Source organism: Xenopus tropicalis, chromosome 2, assembly GCF_000004195.4.
Source record: "Xenopus tropicalis strain Nigerian chromosome 2, UCB_Xtro_10.0, whole genome shotgun sequence".
NCBI lineage: Eukaryota > Metazoa > Chordata > Amphibia > Anura > Pipidae > Xenopus > Xenopus tropicalis.
This window is the reverse complement of record NC_030678.2, coordinates 3189179-3198953: the sequence shown is the minus strand read 5'-3', so window position 1 is coordinate 3198953 and position 9775 is coordinate 3189179. Positions and strand designations below refer to the sequence as shown.

The following is a 9775-nucleotide window of genomic DNA, read 5'->3' as shown; positions in this document are numbered from 1 at the left end:
GCCCCAATAAGGGGTAATTATATCTTAGTTGGGATCAAGTACAGGTACTGTTTTATTATTACAAAGAAAAGGGAATCATTTAACCATTAAATAAACCCAATAGGGCTGTTCTGCCCCCAATAAGGGGTAATTATATCTTAGTTGGGATCAAGTACAGGTACTGTTTTATTATTACAGAGAAAAGGGAATCATTTAACCATGAAATAAACCCAATAGGGCTGTTCTGCCCCCAATAAGGGGTAATTATATCTTAGTTGGGATCAAGTACAGGTACTGTTTTATTATTACAGAGAAAAGGGAATCATTTAACCATTAAATAAACCCAATAGGGCTCTTCTGCCCCAATAAGGGGTAATTATATCTTAGTTGGGATCAAGTACAGGTACTGTTTTATTATTACAAAGAAAAGGGAATCATTTAACCATTAAATAAACCCAATAGGGCTGTTCTGCCCCCAATAAGGGGTAATTATATCTTAGTTGGGATCAAGTACAGGTACTGTTTTATTATTACAGAGAAAAGGGAATCATTTAACCATTAAATAAACCCAATAGGGCTGTTCTGCCCCCAATAAGGGGTAATTATATCTTAGTTGGGATCAAGTACAGGTACTGTTTTATTATTACAGAGAAAAGGGAATCCATTTTTGAAAATGGGATTTAATTAAAATGGAATCTATGGGACATGGCCTTCTGTAATTTCAGAACTTTCTGGATAACGGGTCCCATACACAAATCCCATGTATACATTTTACAGATTATCAGGTGCTAATTCTATGTGTTTTACATGCTGGAGGGCAGCTCCCCTTGGGTTTCTTGGGGTAACTGGGCAGCAGGGATTGTTGTGCTTCCCCCCCCCGTTGTACAGTAAGTGATAGTGGGAGGGACATGTCTCAGGCGGGGTTGGCAGATGGGAATTGCCTGCACAAATGGTCCCTTAGTTGGAAGTGATGTGCTGCAGTAGCTGTGCCATTCATTACCCTAACGTGTGTTTGTGCTTTAGTGGAACGGCACCGGAAGAAGAAAATAAACTCTGGGATAAATCGCATCGGAGACCTCATTCCCTGTTCCCCAGCCCTGAAGCAGGTACCTTTTATTGTTCCGTTTGATACTCGCAGCTACTGGGTTTTGTGGATTCTGTCGGCTGGTGCTGGTTCTGTCTCCCGGGTGCAAGTGTCAGGACCATTCCGCCGGTTTGGCTTCAATATGTGTGGTTTTCTGTCATTTTTGGAGAATTTTAGTCAACGTATTGCACAGTATGAGTGTCGGTATATAATGAGAGGAGCACAACTAGTGAGCACAACTAGTGAGCACAACTAGTGAGCACAACTAGTGAGCACAACTAGTGAGCACAACTAGTGAGCACAACTAGTGAGCACAACTCCTGCTCATTCAGCAGGTAAACTTCCCCTTTAATATCCTGATCCTTAGTGTATTCACCATCCTGTGTATAAGTGCCAATGGGTATGTGTGCCCAGGCATTGCCACTTTGTTATCATCATCATTATCTTTATGTGCTTAGGCTGTAATCATTCTCTTCATTTCCCTGCAGAATTAAAGATCTGTTTTTTTTTTGTTTTGTTTCAATAGTTTTTTATTGAGAATTTTTCATTTTATAAACATATGCAGAAAGGAAAAGATGGTTAATTGTACATTTCCACTTATACTAGATTGACGTCAATATTTCGTAATATTGCATTCACCGTATGTGTTCATTTTCCATTTTGTGCGTATTCCGTGGAATCTTCCCTACACATCCATTAACATACAGGGGTTAAGGGGGATAGGTATTATAGGGAGGGGGGAGGTAAGGGCAGGCAGGGTAGGCATAGTAGAGAGAGTTGAGGACTAGGGGTAGGGAATTTTATGTTGTTAATGTTGTACCTTCCCATTTGCCACAGGAGAATGGGCACATTTGGCCTCAGTAGAACTGCCCCTGATTCTCTGTTTGCTCCCTTCAGAGTAAGAATATGATCTTGGAGCAGGCCTATAAGTACATCACGGAACTGAAGAGGCAAAATGATGAGCTCTTGCTGAACGGAGGGGACAAAGAGCAATGTAAGTGAACTACATATACATTCATTTTTCTCTATTTTGTAATGGAAATATCAAGAGATAATTGAGTTACTTCTCCTCTCCTTGGGTTCTGTGAAGGTGCCACTTAGCTTAGTGTAAGCCTTGTGTAAGCTGCCAGTGTTTCAGGCATCTGGCTTCAGTCTCCCTTATTCCTTCCCTTAACCCTCCTGTAGTGTTATAATCCCCTAAAAAGAGGTTTCCTACGGATTCAACTTGAACAGCCCCGATGTATGTTTGTTAGATAGAAATATATATAGAAATATATATATACGCAAAGGATGGCACACCGCTACATAAAATACCTCGGGTACTCAGTAAAGGGTTCCAATAGTATAAAACAGACCAGCAACTCCGGGATTTCTTGTGAAAACAGCTGTTTATGCTACTTTGAATATATGTTTTGATTTTTCGCAAGAAATCCCGGAGTTGCTGGTCTTTTTTATACTATAGAAATATATATATATATATATATATATCGGCCGAGGTTTGTCCCTGAGTAAGAGCACCGTTAGTGCTCGAAACGTCGGATCTTTTTCAACAAATATCTTATTTTTTGCAAAGTCCCTGTGTGTGCGGCTCTCTGCTTCTTTATTATTATCATTTTTGCCAGCACCCAGGGGTTTTGATTTTCTATTGGGTGTGCTCTGTTTGTTCTTGTGTGTGTGTGTGTGTATATATATATATATATATATATTCATTATGCACAGCGAGCAACACCCTCTCTGTACATCTTTTTTCAGTGTTTTTCTTCTTGTTTTCCAGCGATTGAAATCAAAAGGCTCAGGAAGGATCTGGCTGAAATCCAGAAGGAGAACGCTCGTTACATCGAACTTCTGAAAAGCAACGACATATGCCTGTACGACGACCCCACCCTGCATTGGAAGGGAAACAATAAGAACCCCAAAGCTTCCGTGGTTGTCCCGGCGGAGCAGGCGCAGAAGCCCTTGTGCCTCGGTGGAAACCAGCAGGGTTCTAACAACTCGCCGGCGGCAGCGCATGGAATTTCATTCAACGCGGGGAACAACTTACAGAAGCAAACGGCCAATGTCGTCCCGGTGCAGAGGACCTGTAATATAGTGACGCCTATCACCATATCGGGGGTGTCTCTTTTGGAAGGGAAAGCATGGCAACAAAGCGCTACATCTATAACTTCATCCAATCAGCAGGCTTCTCTGTGTCTTCCTTTAACCAGTTCAGCCCCAATCACTGTTGGTATCACTACTTCTGAGAGGTCAGTTCTTGTCCCCATTAGTTCTGCTCCTCATCCTCTATTAGACAGTGCGGCAAGCCAGATACCATGTTCTTCCGGCCAGACATCTCTGCATGGACAGAACAGAGTGCAAGGTAGCGAGAATGCGACCCATCAGGAGAGTCTGCCGAAAGTTCCCTCATCCATCTCTTCCAGCCTCCCATCCAGCTTGTCTTCATTTGTTCCTGAAGTGCCATTAGTCAGTGTGTCCGGAATAAGTTTACAAGAATGCCCCAGTTTGCTCCAGGGGCAGTTATTGGGAGCTGCCGGCTGCGCGGTGAAGGATGTCATCCAGGAGATCTTTCCTACTGTCAGTACGGACTCCAGCCTTCAGGTGGCAAACTCTTCCAGAGAGGTTCTCGCTACTCCTGCGGATATAGCAGGGGGGTCCACTCTTGGTAACAGTTCGGCACCGCTGGAAAGCAGCTGGTCTCTCAGTGCTTTACCGTCTCGGGAATTGAAATCCGTGGGCAGTTTGGCGCGGGTTCCCTCGGATGGTAACACGCAAACCACATGGACAACTTTACAAGTAGCAGGTAGCACCATACAGCCATTAAGCCAAGCGCCCCCTGGTGTTGTTCCCATGCTAGTAACTGAGCAGCGGCTGTGCCCCAAAGAACCAACACCTTGTGTAAACCTGAACAGTTTCGCATCGGACGCTGGCAAACCAGTTGAACAAGTAGTGGTTAAAATGTCATCTTGCCAACCGGTACAGGTTCAGTCGCTGATATCCCAGCCTCAGTCTGCAACCAATATTCTTCCTCTTAATCAGCCAGTACAGGTAATACAAGTGGCTCAGCCAGTCGCACCAGCTGTCAACCCTGCTCCAGCCAATCAGAATATTATATTTCTCCAGCCCCCAGCACCAGCTCCTTGTACCCCTGTTATCCGGGCAGAGGTGCCCAAGCCCACAATTGGCCAACAAATCGTAATAATCCAAGCAGCTCCCAATCAAAATCCACTTCCTTTAATGCCAACTCAGCCTACACCCCCTGTTGTCGTACCCCTTAATCCAGCCAGCTCTGTTGCCTGCCCTTCAAACACTGTGCAAAGCTCGGCTCCACCACAGACTTTTGGTGGCAAACATCTTGTCCATATACTGCCGAGACCCACCACTTTAGTAACACCTTCCACCACCCAGTCTGTGCCTACTTCCACAGCGAGCTCCAACCAGCAGCCTCCAACGATTTCTCTAAATGGACAGTTGTTTGCATTGCAGCCGGTGACTCCTTCCGCTGGCACCTCCAGTCAGACACACATGCAGATTATCCAGCCCACCACCAGTGAAGACCCCAACACTAATGTTGCCTTGAATACCTTCGGTGCTTTGGCCAACCTCAGCCAGAGTATCTCCCAAATAGCCGGACAAAGTTGCTTACAGTTCACTGTTAACCCTTCTGCAGCTTCTTTACCATCCACCAGTATCCCCTTAAGTTGTGTCTCTACCAGCGGAGCTTCAACCACTACTGAAAGTCCGTCGATTACCTCAGCCCCGACAAAAACTGCAAGTGCAAAACCTGTGGGCGGATCACCAAGTGCAAAAGCCAAGAAACCAATAAAAAAGGCAAATGCTAAGAAATCGGCTTCTTCTAGAAAAGAGGATATTCCCTTTACTAAATCCGATAAGCCGGAGTCCTCGTGTATAGAGAGTGCACCGCTGCCCTCTAGTGGAGAGGTTCAGAAACGCCAAGATAACGTGTACGTGGTGACTTCTGCCCCAGAAAACACAAACGTCTCTGACATTCATTTACCCAAAGCTAATAGTACTGATAGCACCCAGGAAATCAGCACCCTGGCTGTATTAAATAGCGGTGTGGAAGAAAGGCTGCTCCCCGAATCCAGAGAACAGTATTCCTCAGGATTTTCATCCACCAGAGACGGCAGTTCTACCACAGACACTTGTATAACTCGGATACCAGGCTCCGCCTCATCGGAATCGCTTAAATCTCTTGCTGTAACCAATATCCCCCCAGAGCCTGTATGTCCGCAACCCATGCACGATACGTCCGTTAGGGAATGTACCACTCAGGCAGGGGAATCCACAGATAGGCCAACCCAAGTCTTCACCTCCTCTGATTGTTGTGTTAGTGAAATGAACTCTGCCGCTTTAACTGCAACCGATTTGCTAGAAGCACAGATTTTGTCAGATGATCCAAAAGGGAAATCTCTCTCTGTAGCGGAATCCACAAAAGAGATGGTCGGAGATGAACTGATCTACAGAAAAGATAAGTCCAAGGAATCTGTCGAACAAGTAAAGCAGGATGTATCCGTGCTTCCGATGGCAGCGGGTTCTGTTTCCCAGCACCAGTCCAATACCGCTGAGCAGGAGATGGGAGTCTGTAGTTCTGTGGTTACCAGCAGGCAAACAGACTCCCCCATGTCTACCAGCTCTAGTAGCAGCCGCAATTTTTCCGTTGCCTCCATGTTGCCAAATACAAATAGGGAAGACGTGACCACTAACGCTCCCCCAGCCCCGGAATTTACCGGCTGTCCATTTGCCGAACAAAGTGATATCGTTGCTGTCGCTGCAAGGGCCATTTTTGAGCAAGAAAACCTTGCAAAGGGAAGACCCAGATTGCAGCCCGAAACCCCCGGCCCGGTTCCTAGTAATGCCAATGCGGCACTGCTGGCAGCTGATTGTAGGAATCAGTATAAAGCTCAGGCCGATAAAGAGAGCTTCGTCCAGTTGCCTGCAAAATCCACTTCCTTTACGGCTCTCAACGCCAATCCCGTGCCAGCGTCTGACCGGATGGAGGAAAAAAATAACTGCCCCATGGGAATCAACACAACAAATCTGCAAATTCCATCATCTCAGTCTCAAAATGGAACCAGCTTAAGCATCAATAACTTGATCCAACATGGCGGCACAACCCATTCCATTGTTAACTTTGCAAATGCATCTCGGACATCGGAGCAAGTCACCTTGCCGACGTCCTCTAAACTGCTCCTGCCCTCTGGCAGCTATGAAAGCCAGGCACACAGATCCGCCGCCGCTTTACCGGAATATTCTCAGGGGCAGCTGCACTCTATGAAGACCACCATCATGCAAGTGACCCACACAACCGAGTCTCTGTTAAAGCAAAGCGATGAGCACCGGAAGGATTCTAACAAGCGCTCGGCCCATGAAGACGGCCTCCTTTCAACCGCCAAGAGGCAAAAGCAGTGCCAGGCCCCGCTGAGACTCGAAAGGATCCAGCCCCCAGATGGTCTTGGGGAGCAAAATGAAATCCTGGTCAGCCACGTGCCTTCCAATACGTCTTCCTCTGTGCCTGGCGTTAATGCGGTGCATGAAGACGGTCTCGGCACCTTATTCCCTTCCAGTAATAGTTTTATTAGGCAGTCGGAGCTCCGTTGCAGTTCTCAGGCCTCGGTTTCGGAGCATCAGCAGGGGCAGATGGTGAGTCAGCACTTAATACAGCAGCACCCTCCTCCAAATCATCAGGGATCTCTGCACCACAGTAGTGTCCCATACTTGAAGCAGCAACAACAACAGCAACAAGCCAACCACTTAAGGGAGCAACATCACTTATATCAGCAGCAGCAGCACCATGTTGCTCATGCAGAGAGTGCTGTACATTCCCAGTCTCGCAGTGTGCAGCAGCGGCTTATCCAGCAGGATGTACAGATGCAGAAGAAGCAGGCTTCCATACAGAGCAGCCAAGCTACACGCATGTCCCAGAACCACCCAAAAGGAGCCCAGACACACTCTCATCACCAGCAGATCCAGCAGCAAATGCAGTCTCACTTTGGACCTTCCCAGGCAGACAAAACGTGCGAGAATGCCACAGCCAACCGGAGCCACCGCGGAACGCACCCACAGAGCCACGTGTCCCAGGATATACTCCACCAGCATCCGCAAGATGTTGGCAGCAGAACCCAAGGGCCACCCGTGTCTTCAGAGCACTTACCCAGCCACAGCCAAGTTCAGAGGCTGATGACCTCGAGGAGTTTAGAGCAGCAGTTGGTTTCCCAGCCGAGCATCATCTCCAGACCAACAAACATGGCTTGCACCCCGCACCGGCAAGAAAGGAACAGAGTCTCTAGTTATTCCGCCGAGGCCCTAATAGGCAAGAGCACTTCCAATTCTGACCAACGAATGGGAATATCCGCTCAGGCCTCCAGAGTCTCGGAACAACACGAAATGAGAAAGTATCTGGATATCTCTAGAAATAAAGGCCTGGCAGTTCATAACGTTCAGGGGCAGTTATCCATTGAGCACCCCATTAATGCCGATGCCCAACGGCTCCCCGATTGCCAGTCTTTTAAGGCGGGTGGGTCTAGTCAGCAGCAACGGGGAAGCTTTGATACTCAGACTTCGAGACCTAATGATGTAAACACCGTCCCCTCCATGAGGGGCATGCAGGCCCAAGCCTATAGGATTACCCAGAACCCAAATTTGTCCATGGATCAACAAAAACATCTTTCATACCAGCCTGGGCCGGAAGTATCCCTCTCCAACGCTCTGCCCATCCGCGATAATGACAATTCCTGCCACCAGAGCTTCATGCAGAGTTTACTGACACCACATATCGGAGAGCAGGTCGGCGTGGGCCAGAGGCTGATTTCCAGCAATCAGAGAAACGCCCAGTATAACGCGGTCTCTGCCGTCGAGTACGGCTGCCCTGCGGCCCGCGATGCCGTTCATCTCCGAAGAGACGGCGACGGACAGAATAGGGAAAGCTGCGACTTGGCCATTGCCCAAGTGACTTCAAGGAGCCATTCTTTGAGTATTCCCTTCTCCGGTTCTACCTCCTCTGTGGAAATTCCGGGTCGCAGCAGCAGCCCCAATGCTTCGATGCAGAAGTCGATGCGTCCTAACGAGACGCAAGGTGCAAAAAACCATTTAAACATTCAGGTTTCCATTAACATGCACGGGGTGGTCCATCCGACTCTTCCCCAGCAATCCGTTTCCCATAACAACCAAAATGTGAGGCTGCCCAATCCCCCCGTAACTCAGCGCTCCCGACATTTGCTGCAGGACGACGGCGACTCCAAGAGCCGTCAGCCGGAAAGGAACCGTCTGGCCAACCAAAGGCACAGCAACATGTTTGAGCCGGCCCTGCCCCACCTTCCCCTAACTGGTCCCAGTAGCATGATACTGGGGCGCCAGCAGACGGTGAATGATAAAAGGCCGGGTATTGTCCGCTTCATGCCAGACAACGGGCAGGTTTCCGGTGACAATTCCGGTGACCAGCACAGTCTGACTCAAAACTTTGGCTTCCCGTTTATTCCCGAGGGGACGATGAACCCCCCAATCAATGCAAATGCCTCATTCATCCCGCCGGTTACCCAGGCTGCCGCTACCCGCACCCCTGCCCTTATCCCAGTTGATCCCCAGAATACACTGCCATCTTTTTATCCCCCATACTCCCCTGCTCATCCGAGCTTGTCCAATGACATTACTATCCCCTATTTCCCCAATCAGATGTTTCCGAACCCCAGCACGGAAAAACCCAACAGCGCTGGTTTGAACAACAGGTTTGGGACCATTTTATCCCCCCCGCGGCCCGTGGGCTTCTCTCAGACCACCTTCCCTCTCCTCCCAGACATGCCCCCCATGCATATGGCCAACCCCTCCCATCTGTCCAACTTCAACTTAACCTCCCTATTCCCCGAAATTGCTACTGCGCTTCCCACCGACGGATCCGCCATGTCCCCTCTGCTCTCCATTTCCCACTCGTCTGGATCAGACTCTTCGAAGCAGAACCGACCCGCACACAACATAAGCCATATCTTGGGCCATGATTCCAGCTCGGCCGTGTAAGAACCTTCCATGGGTTATTGTCAGGGGGAGTGTTTAGCTACAGTTTAAAGGACAAGTCAACCCAGAATATCATTTAAAAGAAAACCTAATTCTAAGCAACTTTGCAATATACATTCGTTATACATTTGTAATGGTGTTTGAGTTATTTGTATATATAATTATTAGAAGCAGCGTCTGTCCCTTCCTATTCCCTGCCCTGTGGGCTCTGACTGAAACACTGTAACACAAGGCAGCAGCCTGACAGACCTGACTCGCTGGGGGAGACCGACCCCTGAAACAGTGTAACACAAGGCAGCAGCCTGACAGACCTGACTCACTGGGGGAGACTGACCCCTGAAACAGTGTAACACAAGGCAGCAGCCTGACAGACCTGACTCGCTGGGGGAGACTGACCCCTGAAACAGTGTAACACAAGGCAGCAGCCTGACAGACCTGACTCGCTGGGGGAGACCGACCCCTGAAACAGTGTAACACAAGGCAGCAGCCTGACAGACCTGACTCACTGGGGGAGACTGACCCCTGAAACAGTGTAACACAAGGCAGCAGCCTGACAGACCTGACTCGCTGGGGGAGACTGACCCCTGAAACAGTGTAACACAAGGCAGCAGCCTGACAGACCTGACTCGCTGGGGGAGACTGACCCCTGAAACACTGTAACACAAGGCAGCAGCCTGACAGACCTGACTC

At 48.5% G+C, this 9775-nt stretch overlaps 1 protein-coding gene across 2 annotated transcripts in view; it reads left to right on the top strand.

Annotated features, from left to right (window-relative positions):
* Window positions 1-9373, top strand: part of usf3 (upstream transcription factor family member 3) — a 14976-nt gene extending 5603 nt beyond the window's left edge. The window contains exons 5-7 of one of the 2 annotated variants that reach the window (XM_012956505.3): window positions 1003-1085; window positions 1961-2057; window positions 2838-9373. In XM_012956505.3, the coding sequence (XP_012811959.1) occupies window positions 1003-1085; window positions 1961-2057; window positions 2838-9088 (6431 nt within the window). In that variant the 3' untranslated portion in view covers window positions 9089-9373. 2 annotated transcript variants of the gene reach the window in all.
* The last annotated feature ends 402 nt before the right edge of the window (window positions 9374-9775 follow it).